Genomic DNA, 26,062 nt, shown 5'->3' with positions numbered 1-26,062 from the left:
CCGGCACACAAAATACTGTAGCCGATGCACTATCCCGTTCTCTCAGCAACAATCAGCAAGACATCGCAACCAACTTCTGCAAAGCAAATTTCAGCGTCATGTACATTCAACAAGTGGCATTTGAAAATTTCATTTCGTCGTCATTACAAGACATGCACAAGAGCAGAGTAAAGACAACGTATGGAAAGAAATCAAACACCTTTGGCAAGATAGGAATAATGTTACCTTTAGAAACCATTACACTGTACGCAATGACATTCTGTTTCGCCGCTCTCATCCTGACAGCAACAATTGGTTATTATGCAATCCTGACTAACTTGTTAACAAATTAATCTGGTATACTCATTTAAGTTACGCACATTACGGAGCCAGAAAATGTTTTCTTATACTGAGACAGAACTGTTATTTTACCAGCATGGAGAAATGTATACGACGAGTTTTAGCGTCATGTAAAATCTGCCAGAAAGCTAAATCAGTTACGACTTCACATATTCCTCCATTACATCCCATTGTACCTGTTAAATTGAGACATATGGCCGCTGTAGACATTTTTGGTCCGATTCCCAGAACTAATAGAGGCTTTTGCTACATCTTTGTCGCTGTTGAACTCACTTCAAAATTTGTTACCTTCACTCCGTTACGCAAAGCTACTGCTAAAACTGTTTCGAAAGCATTTGTAAAACTATTTCATGTAGGGCATGTGTTGAAAGTAATTTCCGACAATGGATCACAGTTTCGATCTGCTATATGGACACGTATGTTGCGAGATAGAAACATTTCTCCGATCTATATATCCAGGTACCACGCTTCTTCGAACCCTTGTGAACGATTAATGAAAGAAATTGGTAAACTGTGTAGAATTTACTGCCATAAAAAACATATTGATTGGGACACACACATACTCTCATTCCAAGATGTAATTAATTCCATACCGAATGAATCTACTATGCTATCTCCGTCTGTTATACTGAAAAATGTTGAACCACCTAACAAAATTAAAGAATTAGTAACATTTCCTACATCTCGTCGACTACGACACCATGAAATAATTGACATTGCGCTGAACAACTTCAAACGTGCCGCAGAGCGACGGCGAAGACAGCAAAAACAGGTTTGTTTACGCCGTGACTTTCACATTGGACAGAAGATATTAGTACGTACACACTATTTATCGAATAGAGGAAAAGGTAGGTGCAGTAAATTTGAACTTCTATACGCAGGTCCATATCGGATTCGCAGCATTCCTCACCCCAATGTAGTACACGTCGAAACTTTGAGAACCAGAAGAACCGAAGGGAACCACCACGTGGTGAACGTCAAACCTTTTATATAATGAAAATACTTTATGATTTATCACACTGTAATGCCATTTCCTAATTTTTTATGACCGCTTATGCAATTATATTCGCATGAACACCTACTGATGATTATCGTAATTTTTTCTTGGCAAGTGCCCGGCAAGGTAAGGTTAGCAGGTCGCTTTTCTTGTCGTTACACATTAGACAGTGCACATTTTCCAGATAAAATTACGTATCTTACGAATAATTGTGCAATTCTATCTAGTGATATATTAATTTTATCAAATTTTCTCTCTATTAAAGTCTTCATTTCTCGCCTCTGTTAACTACACAACATACAAGCTGTACACAGAGAAGATCACATTTCTTGTCGTTATACACCCTAGTCCGTGCATATTTTTCCATTTTTATGTATGTATGATTGTTTTCCTGTTTTGTTTGTATGTACTATGAAATATTTAAGATATAACAAACACCAGTTGACTTTAACATTTTGTCTTATGATAGCTTAACATCGTGACTATTTTACTTTTTTTTTTTTTTTTTTTTTTTTTGCTGCTACATTGTGATACACTGTGTACATTTTTGCTTCTGAACACTGTCAATGTTTTTGACATATTACGTTTTCTGTCATGCTATGATGTATGCTCAATTATGTTACTATAAACCAGTTTTTATCTAATGGGTATATGAATTAAATGCAAGACATTAGTCTTTGTTCATCATTTTCAGAAAGAAATAACGTGTAAACGAAATAAATTAAACAGAAATGGGAATTTCACCTTCGGAATGAACGAAAGAGGATGCAATACCTCGTGATGAAGAGTAAATGGATCAGAATTAACAAGCATTAACAAGAATATACTATACACATCGTAGAATAGCAGTCTTACCTAATTTTTTGTTTCAGAATGCGAGGCGATTGATGCAGGTTGTCAGACAGAACTACACATCTTAGTTTTAGTGATGAAATATGATAGAAATAAGGAATGGTTGTATAATGAATAATGAAGTGACTTTTTTGCAGATGATAATGAATGATGATGAATAATGATGAAGAGTATGCTACTATGGATAATGAAGTTTTTCTTTACAGGTGATGGTAATAATGGAGTTATGGTGATATGGTTAATGAAGCTTTTCTTTGCAGATGAAAATAATGATGAGGTTTATATATTTTCTGTTAGTTAAGAGATGCTATGTAGCTATTTAAGTATTTGTTGCAGTTTGGTTTGACAGTATGTTTTATATCGTATGGTATGATGACTGAAGGTTTTGGAAAGGACAGCTAGAGAACATATATATTTTTTATACACATTTCACTACCTGTTAATTCGAAGTTCACTACTTTTCAGCATAATATGCATTTTTTCTTTCAGTTTCATAATCCATTTTGTATATTTTGCAGGAGAAATTATTCATGAAATTAATGTGGTATAAATAGTTTTTTTATTAAACCTTTTGTTGTGGCGTAACAAGCTAGTCACGCCACACTGAGGAGGAAGCCGAAAGGCACGCGTACACACACGCCGACTGGCGTCAAGTCTGGAACAGGATACGTATTGAATACTATAAAAAAAAATACGTATCTTTGGATTATACTTAACTTTTAATGCTTCCTTTGGTACATCTCTCTTGACTATACAAATAAGACTCGTAAGATACATGCACTGATACAATTGGCGCCTTGCTAAGTCGCAGCCATTAACTTAGCTGAAGGCTATTCTAACTGTCTCTCGGCAAATGAGAGCAAAGGCTTCGCCCGTGTAGTCGCTAGCAACGTCGTCGTACAACTGGGTCGAGTTCTCGTACGTCTCTCGAGACCTGCCGTGTGGTGGCGCTCGGTCTGCGATCACACAGTGGCGACACGCGGGTCTGACATGTACTAATGGACCGCGGCCGATTTAAGCTACCACCTAGCAAGTGTGGTGTCTGGCAGTGACACCACACCTATGTTGTTTATGAATGTGATCACATATACTCTACTTGTTTCATAACATTGCTACAGCTGACTCATGACGAATGACGTTACACATCTTCATTTGCAGCAATAACTCAAAAGCAAACAAAGTAATTACCAGTCCCAAATAATGCTACTAGTTTAAGAGAGTTCTGAATAATACTGATCAGCTCTGAAGAGTATGTCACTTCAATAACGACTTCTGAATAATACAAAAAAAATGCTTTGTAACTGCCCAATGAATGCCACTGTTTATTGTAATAAGATGACATATGATGCCAATGGTTACTATAATTAGACTAATTATGTATAAACGCTATGCCAATGATTAACTCATTTTGAATAATGACTTCTGAAGAATACAAAAAAAATTGCTTTGTAACAGGCCAATGACTGCCACTGATTATTGTAATAAGATGGCCAATGACTGCCAATGACTACTATAATTAACTGAATTATGTTAATACTATGCCATTCATTAGCATCTGTTTTGAATGATGACTTCTGATGGTTTGTAACTGGCCAATGAGTGCCAATGTTCTCTGTAAACATATAATTTCTGAACATTATTCTGTAATACTTCATACATAGTACACAAATGTTCAGTAACTGGGCGATGAGTGCCACCAATTACTCAAATCAGTTGTTAGACTAGTGTAATTCTCAATGAAGACTACTAAGTGACTTAATGTCCTTCACCTTCTGACCTAATTACCAGAAATTACTTCAATATCCATTTGTCCTGTCTATCCTCATGATCATGGAGCACTATATTTGTTTTTTGCACTAATTCCACATTGGTCTACTTTGCAAGAACATGGTGTTGACACGACATGCTCTCCACCACCTTGAGCGATGGAGATGTTATTATGGTCCCACTGTTTGGTGTACCTAGTGTACTCCAAAAATGATAGCATGGAATATTATTACGACATTTCAGTGTCTTGGCTACACTGACTATTACTTCAAGGAAAAGAGCTTCAGATTGTCTCACTTGGTGTTGTGCTTCTGTAGAAAGATATGGACTTTCAGTGCTGCTGCGTGCAACCTAAAGTTGTAAAATATTAGAGAGTTTTACAGTGCGTGTGCACTCTATGCCATTTGTTAATATGATTTGTACTCATTACGTATACATTTTGTGATTCCCAGATATGTTCTGTATTACAGTGCGTGTGCACTTTCGTCATTTTGTTAACATGATTTGTATTCATTGCTTATACATTTTGTGATTTGCTGATATGTTCTGATCTACAGTGCGTGTGCACTTTTGCCATTTGTTAATATGTTTTGTACTCGTTGTGTATACATTTTGTGATTCCCAGATATGTTCTGAACTTCAGAGCGTTAGCACTTTTGTCATTTGTCAATATGTTTTGTACTCATTGTGTATACATTTTGCCATTGCTTGATATGTCTGTACTCAGTGCGAGTGCACTATATTTTATTTCATGTTCTGCACTTATATATATGTATATATTCTGTGATTGTAAAGTTAATTAATTATGAAGAATTTGCTGCTCATGGCAAGTCCAATTGACTCACCATCGCTGCCAAATTTTTGCTCCCCCAGTGGAGGGTTATGTAAGGAGTATGCTTCGCCGGCGATGGGCGAGGCATGACAGAATCTCTGACCAGAGACTAGTTTATCGTTAGTTGTTGCTTGTCTCGAGTCTGCGCTTGTCTGCGCGAGTCTGCAGTAGTCAGTCGGCTTTAGTAGCGAGTGGACGGCAGTAGTCTGCGGGAGTCGGCATGCGTCGGCTGTGTGCTCTGGTCGCGACTCTGGTCAGGACTCTGGAGAATGAGTATTGTTGTAGAAGGTAAAGAAGCAGCCTTGCGCATATTTAATAATCTACGTTAATTGTAATTTAATTTGTTCAGAAAAAATGCCCCAATAATAATTTTTTTATAAAGTAACTCTTTTAAAGAAAAGTATTCATTTCAATTTAAAGATTTTTTCCACTTATTTGAAGAAAAATCATTCATTTCAATTTAAAGATTATTTCCTATGCATTCCTTCCAAGAATATATATATATATATATATATATATATATATATATATATATATATATATATATATATATATATACGCCAGCATTGCACGAAGCTGTGTCGATAAATAAGAGCAGATATAGTTGCAGTTTTTATTGAGGTAAGAATTTTGCTTTTGATATTCAGAATACAGGGCCGAAGGTCAGCGCTGCCTTCCTTATAAAATTTACCAGATATTATTATTTCTTTCGGGAGGTTACATTTCGTTCATGGTTCATTAATTAATTGATATTATTGTGTGTTTTTGGTCAATTTTCATTTATCAAGTTTGTGGGGAGTTTAAGCTTGGCTCCATTTTGCATTATTATTAAATATTAATTTTGTTGGGAGGTTACACTTGGCTACATTTCCACTTTTTATTTAACAAAATTCATTGTTGGGAGGTTACAACATCTTCCAGTAGGTTGTAGTAGTGTCAGAAGGCCGACAATGTGCTACAGTGATTTCAGGCATACGATAGTGAACTCACCTTAATGGCTTTGCTATCAAATGCACCTGACCTGAACCCGATGGGACACATTTGGGAAGTCCACAAACAGCCAGCCCGAAATTTTTGGTAATTGAGTGACCTGGAGTAGACATCTGGTGCCCGTGCCTTCGGATACCTGTCAAGCATTTGTCTAATGTACGCCAAGCAAAATATCTTCTGTTATGCATTCCAAAAGTGGACCAACACGCTATTAAGCATGTGAGCACACTGTTATGGCCCGTCACTGTTTCTAAATATAATGTTTCACCCATCTTCAGCATCTGTATATTTGTTTTGTAGAAATAATCAGCAAAGAGCTGCACAAAACAAATTTTATTTCTGTACTGGTTTCAGGCAACTTGTGTACTTCTTCATAAGATTGTAGTTATCACTGAATACCTCAAGCAGCCTTGTGAGCAGTCAAGGTGAGCTAGCCCCAGGGGCTTTCTGCTTGAGCAGGGAAGGAGACTCAAGAGATTTTGGCCACCAAGAGCATCTTGGCTTCTGTTGTTTACAACAGAATATGTCGAGGGAAAGAGTGGCATCTAGGAACACCAGTGCAGAGACGATGAAATGCCTCTCAGTCCTAATATTGACCATTGTAATTGACTAGGAAGAAACAGAGTGCTCCTCCCATCGTAGTTGAACATAGTGTTCCGCTAAGAACTATTCGTTTATGTTCTCTAATCTGATGTTCTAGCCGGAGCTATTCGAATCTGCTCAAGAGACGAACGGATTCTGAGTACTCGCAGAGCGATTCTGCTGCTGTGTGTCTTACTAAGAGGTGTCGTCACTGCCGGCGATGAATTCTATGTTGCGCAACATACGTTGGGGCTTGCTGTACATCGTGTATAGAGGGTAGGGACGGTAGAGAGGTGAATGATTCAGGTGTGGAATAAGCCAGTTACGTGATCAACCGCAAGTAATGCTGCGCATCCTTCACAAAATCGCTGTTACAGCCATAAACTCTATCCATTCAGAAACAATCGACGCATCGCATCTTAGTCGAACCACTTAGAAAGTAGGTATAACTCTTTGAGAAACGTTTTCATAACGCACACGGTTTTTGCAAATGATAATAACGAAGTATTCAATAAAAATTGGCGAATCTTGAATTTCTGAAAAATTATGATTGAACTGTTTCCCCGAACAGGCTATACCTCCTTTCCAGAGCGTTGTATAGCATGTTACATATGGCGCCTAGTTTCCAAAAAAATCACATAATGATAATTATAAAACTATAAATCAAATACATGTTACAAGTCAATAATCTATTTTTATTTCACTATAGAAAACGTCTGGAGTTGTCTTACAATAAATTAAAATAAGAAATGTATGTGTAAACCCTTCGACGCCAGTCGTGATACTTTCTAGCAGGACAATAACTGAGAAAAAGCAACAGTCATGCCACAGTGCGTGGGGAAACAACGGAAAACAAATCTAGTGTTCTGATCCTCAAATTCAACATACCCAATGGAAAACATATGGCTGCCACATTAGGCCAGCTCCTAGTTTTGATTTCACCTGACAATCTACAAAAATATCACGAGCGTGGCGTGGACATACTGTGTCATCGACATACGTCTACAAATTTAGTACTTTTAGATTACACACCGACAAAAAGTCCCCTATTTCAGATTTATAAACGTATATCAGCTCTTGATAACTTCGGTAACTGCAATTTCCTCACTTGCTGATCTAAATTAAAAGAGTAATAAAAAATTCTAAAGGTAATTTGTTACGACAATTTTACCAAAATTTGACGAGTTAACAGTATGGTTTGTTACCAGCCTTTTAATAATGACACATTTAACTGCAGTTTGGATTTCAGAAGGATCAGTCTCCTGTGACAGATACATCGACTGGTCACACGGAAAATTTTGCGCGATCTTACGTGATATCCCTGAAATAACTATGGACACCACAATGTAGGACGAAACTACAAAATGCATTCCACAAGTATTAATGATGTGAGCATCTTAACTGCTACTGAAAGGAGATTTAGAAAGTTTTGCAGTTATACAAGTTTTAAAGTGAACCAAGAAGAGCCTATAAATACAAAAGCAAATGGTTTGCGAGACTTACTAACTTTTTCGCAATGAAATTACCTTAAACTCTGGAAAGACATATTTGGCGTAAAGTATGGAATATCGTCGATGAAAGCAATAAACCGATATGTAAGAAGTGTGGAAAACTATAAATTTCTATGGTTACGCACTGATGGGAAACTTAATCTACGAAACTAATACCGTGATTTTCATGAAAAGTAAGAACCACATAAGCCACGCTCGATGTAAATCGGTAAGTAACAGAAATTTACACATTTTTATTCACTGATGAGATATCTAATAATGTTTTTGAATAACTGTGCATAGGACAAATGAAAGCAGTTGGAGTTAATAATGAGGCTCAAACGCCTACGACTCATCTGAATTAAGGGCAGCACCTGTAAGCAGCAGCAAGTGATTCACTTCAATTTTATTCTCTTACGAAAACAGGTGTCAAAAATTAATCTTTATCCTAAATATCAGTGATGGTCACAAAAACAGTACTAGAGGGAATTGCAGACTGTCTCTGAATGGACTGAAGTACACATCTATGTAATTTTTGGAGCATACACCCGCAGAAAAAAGTTTGACACAACAGGAGAATGTACAGAAGTCAATTCTAAATTCGTAACACTCCGGAAGTTGTCAGCAACAGATGCTTCAGACAGACAATCGATGCTTCACGTAGATAGAGACAAGTTTCGTACCTTGCTTTTAATAAATGATTGTCGCTTGAAGTAAGCAGTACTGTTGTGGATAGTTTTAATTCATAACAGAATCCAAAATTTTTTAGAGTTTAAGTGGTCTAAGTAACTGCCAATACAAATTTCGCTCATTAATTATAATTGTATATTTGACTTAAAAAATTAAACAGTGTTTGAATGGTCCTTATGAATGGACATTTTAGCTGTTGATTTGTGTGCTTTATTTAGCTATGAGCAGTGGGAACAAAACCATTCTGATTGCAGCGCAGGAGAGGTTGCATTATAATGATATATGTACAAAGCACCAGCAAGTTGCTCGGGAAAGGTTTTTGATTACAATCGGGACTTCCAACAGAGTAAAACTTTCTGTTCAAGCTACTTCCAGAAAGAAATTAGATGCAAATTAGTCACCGCCTTCCGCAAGACTGATGCCAGTATTAGCATTCCACTTCCAGATTAATAAGAAACGGGCAGTTCTAGCCTTTGTTACTCTGCTGGGGGGTTGACCCCTGTTTAGGCTTGATATCTTAGTATTTTCTTTTCCGTGCGCAAACGCTTTTAAGAATATCACTTTTTCCTCACACCTATATCTCGCTGTGGAATAATAATACTGGCAGTGACAGAAGGAGAATGTAGATTTTTAAAACGATCACAGCCGCATTTCACGTCTCCGCGCCTTTTCAACAGTGGCAAAGCAGTCTGAACATGAAAAAGCCCAAACCCGAGTGCCACAGTACATGATCGCCACCATAGTTAAATCAGTTAAATACAAATGGCTTCAAGCACTATGGGACTATCGGAGGCCATCAGTCCCCCAGACTTAGAAGTACTTAAACCTAACTAACCTAAGGACATCACACACATCCATGCCCGAGGCAGGATTCGAACCTGCGGCCGTAGCAGCAGAGCGGCTCCGGACTGAAGCGCCTAGAGTCACTCGGCCACAGTGGCCGACATAAATCTGTTATTCTAGGTGCTTGTAGAGTAAGACATTAAACAGCTACTTTCCGTCACAAATAAAATTGTGTTGGAAATATAACAAACAACTATGGTAAAAGTCAGAAACATCCGCGGTCACCAGTGATCTTCACTGCATTGTAGATAGCGCATGCCTTCCCTTAGCGCAGTGATCACCAGCGAATATTAAGCAGCAATGATTGAATAAGTAACAAAATAATCTCAACAATTAATACAAAAATGTACGAAAACTGACTCTGCATTTGCAACTTCACTACTTGAATTATTTCGCGTATCATTAGCTCGCAGGCTCATTACAAAGATACACGTCCATACCTAGGTGTGCATTTCTACGGGCATAAGTATCTTCGGGGCATTGTTTAATCTTGGATGGAATGACTGAGTTCGATTGCACGGGTCAGTTAGACTGATGCACCCCTTCTAACGAACGGTAGGCAGCGTGCTTGCAACGCAATCACTTGGATACTGGTATGGAGTTTTCTGTCTGGTCGGTGTGCTCGCGTGGTTCGCTGTATGGGACACTATGGTACGGTTAGATGCTGACTGGTTCTGTAGAGGATGACAACTCTTTTAATCATTCACACATATTGTTTGGTTTAGACGAACATATTTTTTTGTTTACACTGCGAAGTTAGAAGTGGAAAATTTCGTCGAATGCTTCATGGTTCAAATGGCCCTAAGCACTATGGGACTTAACATCTGAGGTCATCAGTCCCGTAGACATAGAACTAATTACACCTAACTAACCTAAGGACATCTCACACACCCATGCCCGAGGCAGAATTCGAACCTGCGACATTAGCAGCAGCGCGGTTCCGGACTGAATCGTCTAGAACCGCTCGGTCACACCGGCCAGCGCACACACACACACACACACACACACACACACACACACACACACACACGTGGAGATGTTGCCTTTTGTGAAGTGGGTAGACCTGGATCCATGGTACACAATCGGTTTGCTATTTATGCATCCGAGCAGTAGAGCTATTGCTATGTTCTACGCACTGATGTCGTACGTGCCATCGTGGATTCACTACGTTGTGGAGGCGCGCGGGGTAGCTGCGCGGTCTGGGGCGCCTTGTCACTGCCCGCGCGGATCCCCTTCGTCAAGGTTCGAGTCCTGCCTCGGGCATGGGTGTGTGTGTTGTCCTTAGCGTTAAGTTAGTTTAAGTTAGGTTAAGTAGTGTGTGAGCTCAGGAACTGATGACCTCCGCAGTTCGGTCCCATAAAACCTTACAACAACTACGTTGTGGAAGTAATTATATACTGTTCTACTCGAATATTTACTAAATCAATATGATTTTCTTGGAAATCACTTTCCTATGAGGACGAATTTATGACGAGTAGCAATTGTAAACAGCACAGTACCTCGAGATAGAGGGTGCGCCACTTTGCCTTCAGCAAAGATAGCATTTTCTAAAATTATTTTGCGATTAATCTGAACTCTCGAACATTACGTTTTGTTATTCTATGGATGCCTTTCAGAACAGAAGGTAGTGAAGGAGTTTGTTGGCGACGACAATGCTGCAGATCTTCGTCATATCAAGCGCGACTGTTGTATTTCGTTTATTTGTGGGCTATGTTAACTCGGTGGGCACATAATGCCCATTGCACACAATGGCGCTACAGTCACTAGTATTTACACGTTTTCTCACGTAACTTCATATGTTTATTACGACTAACTGATCTCAAGTAAATCTATTCAAAATTTACTTTCCCTGTTATGTTACGTAGAGCGAAGTAAGTGTAACTGGCTGCATGTCATATTTTCTAAATATCGAATTAAAATTGCGCTGCTCTATAAATTTATGAGTGTATATGAGGGAGCATTCAATTCAGGGCATAATCATGACTTACATTTGTAGGTAATCCGTTTTCAAAACTAGAAGGGGATCGTATGCCGTTGATGGTCGGCAGTCTTCACCTGGGGAAATTCGATCACCAAGTTGCAAGACTTCGCAGTTGACGTCATATTGGACGGCTTGCGTGTCGATGACGACGAAATGATGATGAGGACAACACTTAGTCCCCGAGTGGAGAAAATCTTCGACCCCGACTCGAATCGATCCAGGACCCACTGCATGGCAGTGAGACCCGCTGACCACTCTGCTAAAGCGGCGGACTAGCACCTCAGTAATGGTTTCTCAACCAATTCTTCCCATGTTGCTGTTTCACTCGTGAAACAGCAGTTCTGTATATACATTTGTACCCTGTAAACAGGCTGGAACGTCCAGTATTCGAAAATACTCTGTAGTTAAACAGTAAACAGTAGTACGAGAAAAGGTCAGTCACACATTTGATGTTAAATTGTGGTGCAATCGAATACAGGTTAGTCTTCATCTACAGTTCTATGCAGTTTAGCGCATTTTCTAAGTACCTAGAAGATACCATAGTAATTCAAGAAAGTCACGTCATAGAATGAATTGTGATCCACATGTAACCCAAATAAAATTAACGGAGAATCCCCTGCGATACTTGTAACAACCAATGTGGGGAAAAATAAATGTGTAAGGACTAATGACTTTTACTTCCATACCAAAATTTTAACGTGGATAGATGGGGCTTACGCTCTGCAAAATTTTTAGAAGCTTCGTTCTGTGTGGCGCAAAACCTTACGTATCGCCCTAATCTTGGCAGAAGAATATTGGATTAAAAGCAGTGCACTGTATTACTTCGAAACTGACTCCTTTAAAGGTTCATCACAGTAATAATGCACCAACGATTACCTCACTATCGGCTATATTATTCGTCGTGACAGTATGCCTCAAGTTTTCCCTTTTCTAATTGTACAAGGGAGCCGTCGAACTTAACATCCAGTGTCCTTTATCGAAATTGCATAACTCACAGAGGACGTTTTTGGAATATAATTCACAACATTCACGAGGTCTGGTTATCGTTAGCCTGACACCATAACCTCACCTCTCCTGACCAGACTTCATACCGGGTATGAATCCAACAAGCAGCACTTATGGAGACATATACGTGTCTAACTCCAGGAATTATGGTACGGCAAGCTATTACATATGAAAGCAGGACTGATTTGGTAAATTTTCATGGGAGGCTGAATGCAGGCCAGTACGCTGCAAGATGGTAAACCCTGTTGTCATACACTTCATGACCAGGTTACCAGACTGCGTATTCCAACATCATAATGCAAGACCTCCACGTTTAATTTCACATTACAGTCACCTTGAGAAACGTATGAATCTAAATTAACCCGCCAGGTCCATTGATTTGTAACCCACAGATCATGTCTGGGATACTTTGTATAATTCCTAACCAGCCTCCAAAACAAACGGTAGTCTTAATGAACTGGCCCTTAATGTGAAGACATACGTTAAGATGCTATCGGAATTCTGTTTTCTTCCATGTAACAACGAATGTAGGAGTGTATTCGTGCTTGTCAAATGGATGATGATGGACGAAGTTCCCAGTGGAAAGAAGGTTAAATCGTGACGCACATCTATCATTTGATCGCACTGGTGCTTCGTGTTTTAAGTTTTTCCATTTACATCATTATAAATTGATGTCGATGTGAACAGAAAGCTAAACTTGTCAAATAAAGTGATGTAGTACGCCAATTATCAAATCCGTGAAGTTTAATTTGGTAAAGATCGAACTCTAGAGAGCAGTCAGACACAACTTGCTTTGATATACACTCCTGGAAATTGAAATAAGAACACCGTGAATTCATTGTCCCAGGAAGGGGAAACTTTATTGATACATTCCTGGGGTCAGATACATCACATGATCACACTGACAGAACCACAGGCACATAGACACAGGCAACAGAGCATGCACAATGTCGGCACTAGTACAGTGTATATCCACCTTTCGCAGCAATGCAGGCTGCTATCCTCCCATGGAGACGATCGTAGAGATGCTGGATGTAGTCCTGTGGAACGGCTTGCCATGCCATTTCCACCTGGCGCCTCAGTTGGACCAGCGTTCGTGCTGGACGTGCAGACCGCGTGAGACGACGCTTCATCCAGTCCCAAACATGCTCAATGGGGGACAGATTCGGAGATCTTGCTGGCCAGGGTAGTTGACTTACACCTTCTAGAGCACGTTGGGTGGCACGGGATGCATGCGGACGTGCATTGTCCTGTTGGAACAGCAAGTTCCCTTGCCGGTCTAGGAATGGTAGAACGATGGGTTCGATGACGGTTTGGATGTACCGTGCACTATTCAGTGTCCCCTCGACGATCACCAGTGGTGTACGGCCAGTGTAGGAGATCGCTCCCCACACCATGATGCCGGGTGTTGGCCCTGTGTGCCTCGGTCGTATGCAGTCCTGATTGTGGCGCTCACCTGCACGGCGCCAAACACGCATACGACCATCATTGGCACCAAGGCAGAAGCGACTCTCATCGCTGAAGACGACACGTCTCCATTCGTCCCTCCATTCACGCCTGTCGCGACACCACTGGAGGCGGGCTGCACGATGTTGGGGCGTGAGCGGAAGACGGCCTAACGGTGTGCGGGACCGTTGCCCAGCTTCATGGAGACGGTTGCGAATGGTCCTCGCCGATACCCCAGGAGCAACAGTGTCCCTAATTTGCTGGGAAGTGGCGGTGCGGTCCCCTACGGCACTGCGTAGGATCCTACGGTCTTGGCGTGCATCCGTGCGTCGCTGCGGTCCGGTCCCAGGTCGACGGGCACGTGCACCTTCCGCCGACCACTGGCGACAACATCGATGTACTGTGGAGACCTCACGCCCCACGTGTTGAGCAATTCGGCGGTACGTCCACCCGGCCTCCCGCATGCCCACTATACGCCCTCGCTCAAAGTCCGTCAACTGCACATACGGTTCACGTCCACGCTGTCGCGGCATGCTACCAGTGTTAAAGACTGCGATGGAGCTCCGTATGCCACGGCAAACTGGCTGACACTGACGGCGGCGGTGCACAAATGCTGCGCAGCTAGCGCCATTCGACGGCCAACACCGCGGTTCCTGGTGTGTCCGCTGAGCCGTGCGTGTGATCATTGCTTGTACAGCCCTCTCGCAGTGTCCGGAGCAAGTATGGTGGGTCTGACACACCGGTGTCAATGTGTTCTTTTTTCCATTTCCAGGAGTGTATTTCATCATCAGGTCCCATAAATGAGATTTTTACGGTTTCGACTTATTACCAAATCATCTTTCGATGTTTTAAATACATTACGTAATAATTTATTAGTTGAACAGGCACAGAGATGAAGTAATCTGTATCAACTTGTGCACCGCCGCGGAATAAGAGGCGCTCAAAATGTAAACATATCTCACAATGTAAGATACTGAAATCACCTGATGCCTGATGGTGTGCGGTAAAATAAAAAAATAAAATAAAATAAAAAAAGAATAATAATCTATAACGGTAATGCTAACATTTGAGGGTGAGACACGTACACCATCTAATCAAAAGCATCTGGAGACATGTATGCAATGCAGCGTGTATGACTAGTGCAAGTACGGGAGGCGCACTCGCCAGTATATAAAACGAGGCAGGGAGTATTGTGGTATTACAGGAAAACCAGTAATAGCAGAATGGGTTCCTCAGTGACTTCGATCGCGGTCTGGTCATTGGATGTCACCTGACTAACAAATCAAACAGCCCACCTCAATCCTTCTTTTTATTTATTTAATCTCGACTGATTAGGGACATCAGACCCCCTCTTACACTGAACCAGAGTTTCGCTCATACAGTGTCTAGAACAACGTAGTTACCTAAGAAAAAAGTATTAAAATGATCTGAGTGTCTGAATCGGCGGTGTGGGTGAATTAGTCTATGAATTAACGAAGTTGATAGTGGCTTTACTTGTACTACTACAGATTGAGCTACTGATATTGATAATAATAATAATAATAATAACAATAACAATAATAAACCCCGTGGAGGCCCGGGAAAAGAATAGGCCTCCGGTATGTTCTGCCAGTCGTAAAAGGTGACGAAAAGAACAAACCACTAATAGTGCTAACCCCCCTTTTAGTGTGATTAGTTGGTTCAGGACAGAACTAATGAAGCCTCGGACAAGCGCTGTCATGGTCGGGGACGACACTTGAACGCTATGCCCGTCCACAGTGGTAACACACTGCTAGCCACATGGAAAATGATTTATATCCAAATAGAGGTGTTTTTTTGCAGGATATGCTTCCTGCAAACCACTCTAGATGGAAAACAAAGACAGAGGATGAGATGGTCAGATGAAGTTAAGCGACACCTCATGTTCTGTTATTACCAAGCAACAAACTTAGGAACCCACACAACTGGATACAGATCACAAGTATACACAACATTTATTACCAGATACCCAGAATTAAAATTTTTTAACAGAACAACGACTAGCTGATCAGATCCGTGTAATAGTCAAAACAACAGGATACCCCAGTCAGAATTAGAAAACTTCAAACAACAAGTACAACGAATACTGGAACAAAATAATGTACAATCGAAGAAAATACAGTAACGGACTCAAACAACCCAGGGCAAACAAACAAAGAACAACACGCATCAATTAAACAATCAGAGGAAAACGAAATCTTAAGACAGCAACCAGAACAAGCACAAATAGAACACGAAGTGACACACATGTTAGTTATAGAAGAAAAATTTCAGCTGACATATATAGAATACAAAGACACAAATACAGACATTAGACCATTCTTGCATAGACCACCAAATAACCCACAAGTCGAAAGAACAATAACAACTATCAACACAATCATACACAACAAAATAAATGAAAAATGGAAGAGTTACAAATACTGCCAACACAGGCTACAGATCAGAATAGAAAAACTGAGAAAAGACATCGGACAGTTAACACAATTTATAAGAAGTGAAATACCAGACAAAAAACGAAAAAGGTTAGGTAAAATCTCACAGCAAGAAGCGATAGAGCAATTAGATGAAAAGAAACAGAAATTACACCCATTGGCCAAACGACTTAGAAGATACAAAAAAAAGTAAAAATAGAAGGAAACAAAACCAAACATTCAACACAAACCAAAAGAAATTTTACCACACAACTTATGATCAAATCCAGTACAACATAACAGACATGCACGGTGGATAGAAGCAAAAACAGACACATACAAGATGATACCACAAATGCCTGAAGTGATAATTTTGCAATATGAAGTCACCCAAGCAATCAACTCTATGCACAACTGGAAAGCCCCTGGAAAAGATAAAATAGCAAATTTCTGGCTAAAGAAGTTCACCTCATGTGGCATCAGGATAAAGTTGACATACCAATTACACTATCAACCACAGGAGTCATACCACACAATATCCACCAGTACATCAACGCAATACTGCTACATCCATACATATATATATATACAACTACAGAAATTTCTGAGAAAGGTCTTGGAGAATAACATCACTGTAATCACTAATTGGAAGCATAACAGTTTGTACAAGATTATTTTGCATGAGAAGAGGAAGAGCTGCATACTGCAGTTACATGCTCAGACAAATTTAGATTTTCATCTATATTACTCCTACGCCTTTCGCTGCAGGAGAGAAGTTGATATTTGTCCCGTTTAGAATTAAAGATGATTGTTATCCTCTATTTTTGGCTATTTTTGAGCCGATAATGACCAACCAGTACCGCTTGGGGTTGTTGGATTGGTTGAGTTTTAACCCTATGTTCTGCGCCCATTTTGATAGCGAACACTCGTCGGTTTTGATATTCTCGATAGATGTGTTGAGGTTTCTAGGTTTTGCAATTAGATACAATCGTAGGTCGCCAGAATACGTGTGGTATTTGCAGTAGGACAAGACTGACGACACACATTTACAGTACAAAGAAAAGAATAGGAACTAATACGAAACCGTGGTGGACACCTCTGACGAACTGCTGACGATATGTTAGATATGAGCAAAACGTTTGCATTTCACTTGGCGAGAAATTTATATTGCTAAGATAAAGAACGAAGAAGTTCTCTGCATAACTGACGAAGAAAGGAACATATAGTCAGCACTAAAAAGAATAAGGTGCACGATTGGTTCAAATGGCGCTGAGCACTATGGGACTCAACTGCTGTGGTCATAAGTCCCCTAGAACTTAGAACTACTTAAACCTAACTAACCTAAGGACAGCACACAACACCCAGCCATCACGAGGCAGAGAAAATCCCTGACCCCGCCGGGAATCGAACCCGGGAACCCGGGCGTGGGAAGCGAGAACGCTACCGCACGACCACGAGATGCGGGCTAAGGTGCAGGATGATAGGACGTGTTTTGACATCAGGAAATAAACTCTATGGTACAAGATGGCGCTGCGAGGGGAAGAATAAGAAAAACATGAGAGAAAGGAAATGTCCCTAGTGTGTGTAAGACAATACTTTGTCCGGTGCGCCAGATGGTGGCTACCATGGCGCTAAGGGCATAAGGTGTAGCACCGGGCCTCACTCGCTCACCTTCCTCCTGCAGCTGGGCTGCCGTCGCGGGTCGACGTCCACCTCGACGTCCTCGAGTCCGCGGCTGCTGCGCCAGAGCGCGACGGCGATGCGCGAGTAGAGCGCCATCATGATCGCCAGCGGCAGCAGGTAGAGCAGCACGAACGTCAGCACGTCGAACAGCTGGCGGTTGTAGCGCGCGATGTTGGACAGGCAGTACACCTCTGGAGGGCCGCCGCTGAAGTTGAAGCGCACCGTCTGCATCCAGCCCAGCCGCGGCGCCGAGTACGCCGCCGACAGGAACCACACGGCCGACACCACCACCTGCGCCCAAACACTCGTGTCCGTCTCGGCTCTTCCTCGGGATTTTACCTGCTATCTTACATTCGTGCACCACAGTTTTCACAAGGACACTGTTTTTATAAGTAGCCTCCACAAACTGCTAAGAGTTATTACTTTATTACTGTGCAACAAGTTACGACCTTGAGGTCATAATCTGGGACAAATTTTATTACGATTTCGTGAGAAAATGCCTACAATTTTACTGCTGCAACCCATAATTATTTATCGTCGTGCATACATACTGACCTAGGGTTAGGCACGACTTGTTCAATATCGTAACTCACAAATAAGCATCAGAAGCTGCTATATATTATCATTAATATTATTCGATATTATGTAAACTGAAGGTGGTGGCAAGGGGAGGGGGGAGGGAGAAAAAAGAGGGAAGGGAAAGAACTATTGATGTCAGGTGCATGTCCAAAAGAACAGACATAACTCATTAATGTAACTGATTTGGATCGATGGGCAATGAATCGACTACATTCATTGCCGATGCACAACTGCGTTCTACCTCCAGAGGGAATCTCAAAGTAGCGAGAATGGAGGCCATGTAGGGGGACTGTGGACAGGCGGCCGAGAGGCGTGCCGAGGCAGAAAGCGCTTTTCCTCAAAACTGGTTCAAATGGCTCTGAGCACTATGGGACTTAACTAACATCTGAGGTCATCAGTTCCTTAGACTTAGAACTACTTAAACCTAACGATCATAGCAGCAGCACGGTTCCGGACTGAAGCGCCTAGAACAGCTCGGCCACAACGGTCGGCCGCGCATTTGCGATAACCACACATGCGTTGGGGCTGCGCAATGGTTAACGCAACTGCCTAGTAAGCAGGAGATCTCTGGTTCGCATACTGGTCTGGCACACATTTTCACTCGTCGTGGCCGATTCCGCGTAAAGTCCCAATGCATCTGACATCAACAGTTGCCGTTCTTTCCTTAACACCCCTCCACCAACAGTTTACATAATATGAATCAAGACCGTGCATTCCGTGTGATGTCTGTCCTTCTGAACACCACGCATTCATATAAAATACTATTCGAATGTGGGCAGCTCACAACCTTGCGCCAAAGCTGATTATGACGGCATATTACTTTCCCAATGCTACTTCATTCTTACTCTCTGTTGATCTTTTCTTTCTTCTTTACATGTCCATTCTCTTTTTACTTTCTTCTGGAAGCACTTAACTTTTTTTATCTTATCCTTTGAGTTCATGTCTGTTTTCTGTGTGTTTGTATGTTATTCTCAACTCCTGTAGACCTTTCTGAACGTCTGTAAAGCGTCAAAAGAAACACGAAATTTGATTTTTTAGTTTTGTCAAGGAAGTGGAAGTCTTTTCCTGTCAGCTTCTTCATGTGCATTCTTTTTAAGTGGCCTGAGGCTGTAAGCCTCCGCTTTCGCACTTTTTTTATATTTATAACTCATATAAGAATAAAATAACTGTGTTGCTATCTCGACGATGTCGACCCACATGCTAGGGCCACATGCACGCATCATGATAAATAATTATGTATTAATTTCAATGAGAAAATGTGGGATTTACCGCGTATTCTTTTTTTTTTAATTTCTGGAGACTACGACCTCAAGGTTGATTAATAAAATAATAACCCTTAGCAGCCTATGATTCAATAAAACGACTGTTTCGTCACTTTCCTTCCCGGTGAATGATGGGAACGAAGCCAGTGACGATTTGAAGCTGTAAATAAATTAGCCCTTGACTGCGAGGATTGTTTATTTCTTTCTTTAATACACGATCGATTTGGAGGACTGTCAGCCCTATCATCAGATACACCCTTCCACACAGCAAAATTTTCAAATTACTACATCAGTGCATAAACAAAACACATAACCCATATACCGTACGTTATAAGTCGTCGAACCTACCGGTTATAAGATCAAAATGCTTGTGCTAATGTCGCATTACTCATGAAAATTACTCATAGCCAAGACCAAATACTAAGACAAAAATATTTGTTTCTTAGGTGTGCCAAGGTATAATGTTGGCAAACAATTTATATTTGAATTATGAGCCGTTACAGTGAAATGTTTATACCTCCGTCTACAAGCATCAACCGTATATGGTGGTAAAAATAAATTTCTATGATAAAAACGAGTGTAGTATTCTGGAAGAGCAATGGGATATAATAAAACACTATTTTATGTCGAATGGGCTACATAGCCAGATGTTAAAGTTAGATGTATGTTCACTTGTGTAAATGTGAAATGCTGTATTAATAGTTGCTGAAATCAATAGGAACTATTTTGTTTAATCCATCTTGTGATTATTCGTAATCATAGTGAAAATATTAATACGAGTACAATAGTATTCCTACTTTTTTATGTTAAATGCTATCTTGAATTGTTGTTAGCTAATTTTGATTTAAAGTAAGGCCCATTTACAGTGGAAATGTGTAGACACACACACACACACACACTCCATAAACAAAAACCGTTTACGCAGTTATAACCCTTCAGTACAACCGTGCGCACATTTTTCTGGAAGAGCACGTGCATACAATAAAATTATATTCAGCATTGCCTAGGGTGCTTAGTCATGTGTTGATTGTGTGAACTTAATGGGACTGAATGATGGTTACTAGAATTGGTACGAACTAAATTTTTAAAACGCTGTATAGATATCTTTTATTGCCATGTATTCAATCTAGTCTGTCGTAGGTGGTTTTGCACTTAGATAGCCATGAATGAGAAAGACACTACTGAGGCGTTAACATGGATATATTTCGGATGCATTGATTACCCCGCTGACTTGCCAAGAACATTAGAATTTGGTACCCACTGCACAAAAGTATCTTTTATGCTATATCTGACTTCCAACAAGACCGTCTCGCGAATCCGGTAACTCATGAGATATACGTACCAGCCAAGTGAAGTAGCAGACACCAGTAGGCGTTACCACAAAGTCAATCCAACAACTTGGTTCTTCCATTGGAGCAGTCAAGAGTCTACGGAGGTAAGTGACAAGTTACGTAATGTTAATAGCAGACTTTTTTCCGAATATAGCAAAGGGTGCAGATTAGGGCGCCCGGTGCTGTGGTCATTGCAGGAGAATTGGCTCATGATGAGACCGTTGGGAGTGCAGTGACAGATGTTGGCCCAGCGCTACTCTGTGTAGAGCCACCAAAGAGATACCAGGAAAACTCTCCTGATGATTCGGTTATCGTCTCACACTCAGACAAAATTAAGCTTCGCGTCGGAATAACTTCCAATGGACTGGATGGGACACAGTGAATCAATAGTAGTGGTGTTGCGGTAATGTAATGCGTAGCGTAGTTACTCTGGGTAGCTATACCTTGTTTTTGTTGGACAGTTTAGATTCTGAGCAGTGAAGCACGAGATGCTCCAGGAAAGCCACGCCATAATTCCCATACAAAACAACATAGTTCAAAGCGACGTAACATAATACTGATAGCTAGATGTGACGGGTTCAGTGGTCGGTTTTTAAGGTCTTGCGTATATTTTTAAGACAGCACAAAAATTTTATGACTACATTGTTTTGATCTTTGTCACTGTTGTGATTTATATTATACAAATTAAATTAGTTATGGAGGCAAGAGATTGGTCTGTAGTGAAAACGAATAATTATGTGTAGTAGGTTACCACGTTTCAGTTGCCCCCGGATAATACCTTCCAGATACACTATATTACAATAAGAAAAAAAATCCTATCTGAGTCCACGACAATGGTGGTTATTTTGTGCCTAAAACCGTTTAGATCTCATAATATATGTCTTCATTTACGACGCCGTTTCGGTTCTTGCTCTAATCACATCAAAAATTAGAACTTATAGACAAGGTTCAGTATATCAATAAAATCTGTGCGTAAGCGGAATGTCAAGTACCCAGCTGCCCATTAATTAGTGTGAAGTATGGTGTAACACAGAAGACTACTTCGCGGTAGTGTACGTTTTCTGAGAAGAAAAAAGCCACAGAAAAAGGTTCTCTATCAGGAGGCGCTCCATAAAATTGTCTACGGATATTAAAGCACAACTAAAATCCAGGTGGTTCTTTTTAAAAATTGTTATGGCATACCTCTTAAATAATACATACTGCACATTGAAGGATTATTTAGGGAGCACAGAATGGCATACATTAATAATAAAAGCCTTTGCCATTGTACACTACTCGATCAAAATACATTAAAAGTTACAATAAAATCTTATATCCAAGATCTGTAACACAATATGCTAACCACCTTCGAATTTCCTGAGCTCAGCATCTCGTATATATGTCGAGGGATGTTAACTCAGTTTCTCAGACGGAGAAATGGTAAACCACAAAGAAAATATTACATGACAAATCACCTTCGTGGTCCTAATGTTGGCCAAAAATGTGTGCATGCAATGTGTGCGATATCCTGTGCGTGCACAGCCGTGTAATATGATAAGCATTATGAATAAATAATGTATCAGCATTTTTTGAGATTATTGGTTAACTTATTAGTAAATACGAGTAAGTAAATACAAAACACATCAAATGGGTCAAATGGCTCTGCGCACTATGGGACTTAACATCTTTGGTCATCAGTCCCCCAGAACTTAGAACTACTTAAACCTAACTAACCTAAGGACATCACACACATCCATGCCCGAGGCAGGATTCGAACCTGCGACCGTAGCAGTCCCGCAAAACTCATCATACGCAACATATAAATGTCAGAACCAGTCTGAAAATCTTGTAACGGCGTTGCAGGGTAAGTTGTGCTGCGAAATAATTTAAAAAAATCGGTACGTTCCAGCGTTTCCATGTCAATTAGCATTGCAGTTAGCCAATCAGGCTGTTGCACATCAAAATCAACCGAACCGCTAGAGAAGATGTCTCCCAACGTGTTCTCCGTTTTATTTTCTAAAACCGAACGAGACGGTGATACAAAAATTGCACATGGGACGGAAGTAAGGATCGGACCGAAGCCAAAGGTCAAGCAGTCCTGTGCGCTATCATTTACGCTATTGGGACAACTGACACTAATTGCATCTGGCTCGCCGCTTTTTTTTTTTTTAAATCTCATGTTTTTCGCTTTTGTTCGTTGCGTCTGTTCGGGGCGGACGTCGTAAGACATCCGTTTAAGTTCGTTGATGATCGATTAACTCAGTTTTTTTATTACCGAGGGCGCGTAACCCTCTGACCCTCTGACCGAACTGCGAGTACAAAGGCCTGGTTGGTTAACGTCAGCGCTAATTAACTTGGAAACGGCGCAAGGCGCCGAATTATTTTCTTTAAAATTATTTTCCAGCACAACATACCCTGCGAAAACCTTATAAGTTTTCCAGACTGTTTCCGACCATCCTATCTAGAGAATATGTGGACGAATAAACTAAATAGCTAAAAACACAATGTAATTTTTTATGTTGTTGCAAGATCATTTAGAAATTCGGCTTATTTAAAATCTGTAGTAATAAGCTAACCTGGCTCAATTTATTTGTCTGTGCCTTACGGCTTGAGAGATAACGCTTATAAGTTGCCTATGACAGTCACAAAGGTGCGATATTTTCTATGTACTTCCAGATTTACTGTAAGTCACTTTGCTGTAGTATGTCAGTTTTACACAACACGCGGGAACTGGGCTACTGAACAAGAACACCATCGACTCGTAGCAGTAAACGAGTCACGCCTTCTCGGAGAAGCTGTGGCACTGCTTGCGTGGCGGAACGACTGCCGACTTCAGAGCCAGAGTTACGCTTGTTCCGGAGGAATCTAATATCCTCAGGCACGAATGCCCTGGCCGCGCGGACTTGTAAAAAGAGTGGCTTTCGCGACGCACTGCGAAAGAAGTGCCGAGCTTGTATGTGTGGACTACTTTCGAAGCAATCTAATGCGCTCCAGGCACGAAAACCCACTGTGTGTGGAGTCATCTGCGCGTAACAGATTGCGTGACGAAGCTCTGTGTCTGCTGCGGTGACAAGTCGTGCATTTTATTGATTAGTTTCAAATTAATATTCTATCGAGCTCAACTAAATTGGTACTTTTACTTTGTGAGAAAGTGAACTCAAGGAATTTGCTGGAATCTTAGATAACATAGAATTACGTTCAGAGGTTCTGTGATCTATCTAAGCTTATGACAGGTCACATGAACTAGAGACCCAGCTAATAATGTACATGACCGAATCTACAACTCTTGTGGATATAAATACATCCGGCCACTGGCTGTTCAGAGCTCCAGTTTTATTTTCTGTTTGGCGTAATCTTAGCTGTATAAATAATCAGCAAAACTCTGAGTATTTTTTCTTTATCGTTCAGTACAACAAAATAAAGAACGCAAGTGAAAAATACCGAGATATCTCGTTGCTTCGGTGTTGCCCTGTGTGTGCTAGTCAAAAACAATGCGACGCCACCTTGAAAACGATACACAACTATAGTTGTCAAACCGTATACCTGCTACACCCACCGATATCGTGTCGAGACGCATGACAAGTATCTATTTTCAGCCGAGGCACTTATTTTATGCTGGTAGTTTGCGACGTCGTTTCCTAGGTGTCAGGCACGCCCCATGTCAGAATCATGACGTATGTTTCTTTTCCTATTTGTTGGATTTCGGAACGTGCCCATACTGCCATTTCAGCACTGGGAATGGTATATTACAGTTTGTTGAGACAGTTTAGAGAAGACTGTAGCTTAAGTCATATCCTGGTAGAAGTTACATGGGCTTAACAAAGGACTGATTCGTGCATCAAATTAATTTTGAACTCGTTTCAGTATACTGTGGTTTTAAGACTTGTTTTATGTCGGAATCAGTCCATTGCTAAGCCCATGTAACTTCTACCAGGATATGACTTAAGCCAAAGTCTTCTCTGAACGCCGGCCGGGGTGGCCGAGTAAAGCCGGCATGGTGGCTCAGCGTGTTCGGCCAGAGAGCCGGTTGGCCTCTGTAATAAAAAAACTGAGTGGAAGGATCAACCACCGAACTTGAACAGGATGTCTTGCGACGTCCGCAACGACCAGACACAACGATCAATAACGAACAAAAAAAAAAAAAAAAAAAAAAGGATCAACCACCTAACTTGAACAGGATGTCTTGCGACGTCCGCAACGACCAGACACATCGATAAAAAGAAAAAAAGTGGTGATAGGCGCTACAGTCTGGAACCACGCGACCGCTACGGTCGCAGATTCCAATCCTGCCTCGGTCATGGATGTGTGTGATTTCCTTAGGTTAGTTAGGTTTAAGTAGTTCTAAGTTCTATGGGACTGATGACCTCAGATGTTAAATACCATAGTACTCAGAGCCATTTGAACCTTCTCTGAACTGTCTCAACAAACTGTAATATACCATTCCCACGGCTGAAATGGCAGTATGGGCACGTTCCGAAAGCCAACAAATAGGAAAAGAAATTAAGGTTTATATAATTTAAGTTAAGCTGATAGACAGTTACGTGAATATTCAGTGCATCTTTCTGATTACTTGTTCTGTTCGCATACAGATTGTAGGGAGTAGAAGGGCTAAAACACATTGAAACGAAAACCACTATAAGATTACATAAATAAAAATCGAACAGAATGTTGTTGTAAAATGTGTGTAAAAGACTGCCTTTCGTTAGAAGCTTACGAAAATGAAAGCAGATTTTGTGCAAACAAAGTATTACGTACGTTATCGACGTATTTCTACCGACATCAATGCATTTATTTTAATTACTATTTCTTAATTAAAATATTGACATTTAAGTAAAACTAGTTGTGTGAATCAAATTATTTTAAAATCATACTTCGACTCAAATACCGTAATTGCTTCGGAAACCAATATTATGACGAGCAGTGGTCTCATATCATGGTATGCAGGGTTAGTTCAGGGAAACTATCCCCGATAGAATCCATTA

General features: G+C 40.7%; 1 protein-coding gene across 1 annotated transcript in view; it reads right to left on the bottom strand.

The window, feature by feature from the left end:
* The window catches only part of LOC126263418 (trissin receptor), a 187,711-nt gene that overhangs the window by 70,522 nt on the left and 91,127 nt on the right, over positions 1 to 26,062 (bottom strand). The window contains exon 4 of the mRNA XM_049960511.1: positions 17,918 to 18,220. Coding sequence (XP_049816468.1) covers positions 17,918 to 18,220 — 303 coding nt within the window. The remainder of the gene's footprint in view (positions 1 to 17,917; positions 18,221 to 26,062) is intronic.

This window comes from Schistocerca nitens, chromosome 6, assembly GCF_023898315.1.
Source record: "Schistocerca nitens isolate TAMUIC-IGC-003100 chromosome 6, iqSchNite1.1, whole genome shotgun sequence".
In the NCBI taxonomy this organism is placed as follows: Eukaryota; Metazoa; Arthropoda; class Insecta; order Orthoptera; family Acrididae; genus Schistocerca; species Schistocerca nitens.
Note: the sequence above shows the minus strand (reverse complement) of the source record. Positions and strands in the feature narration are given on the sequence as shown.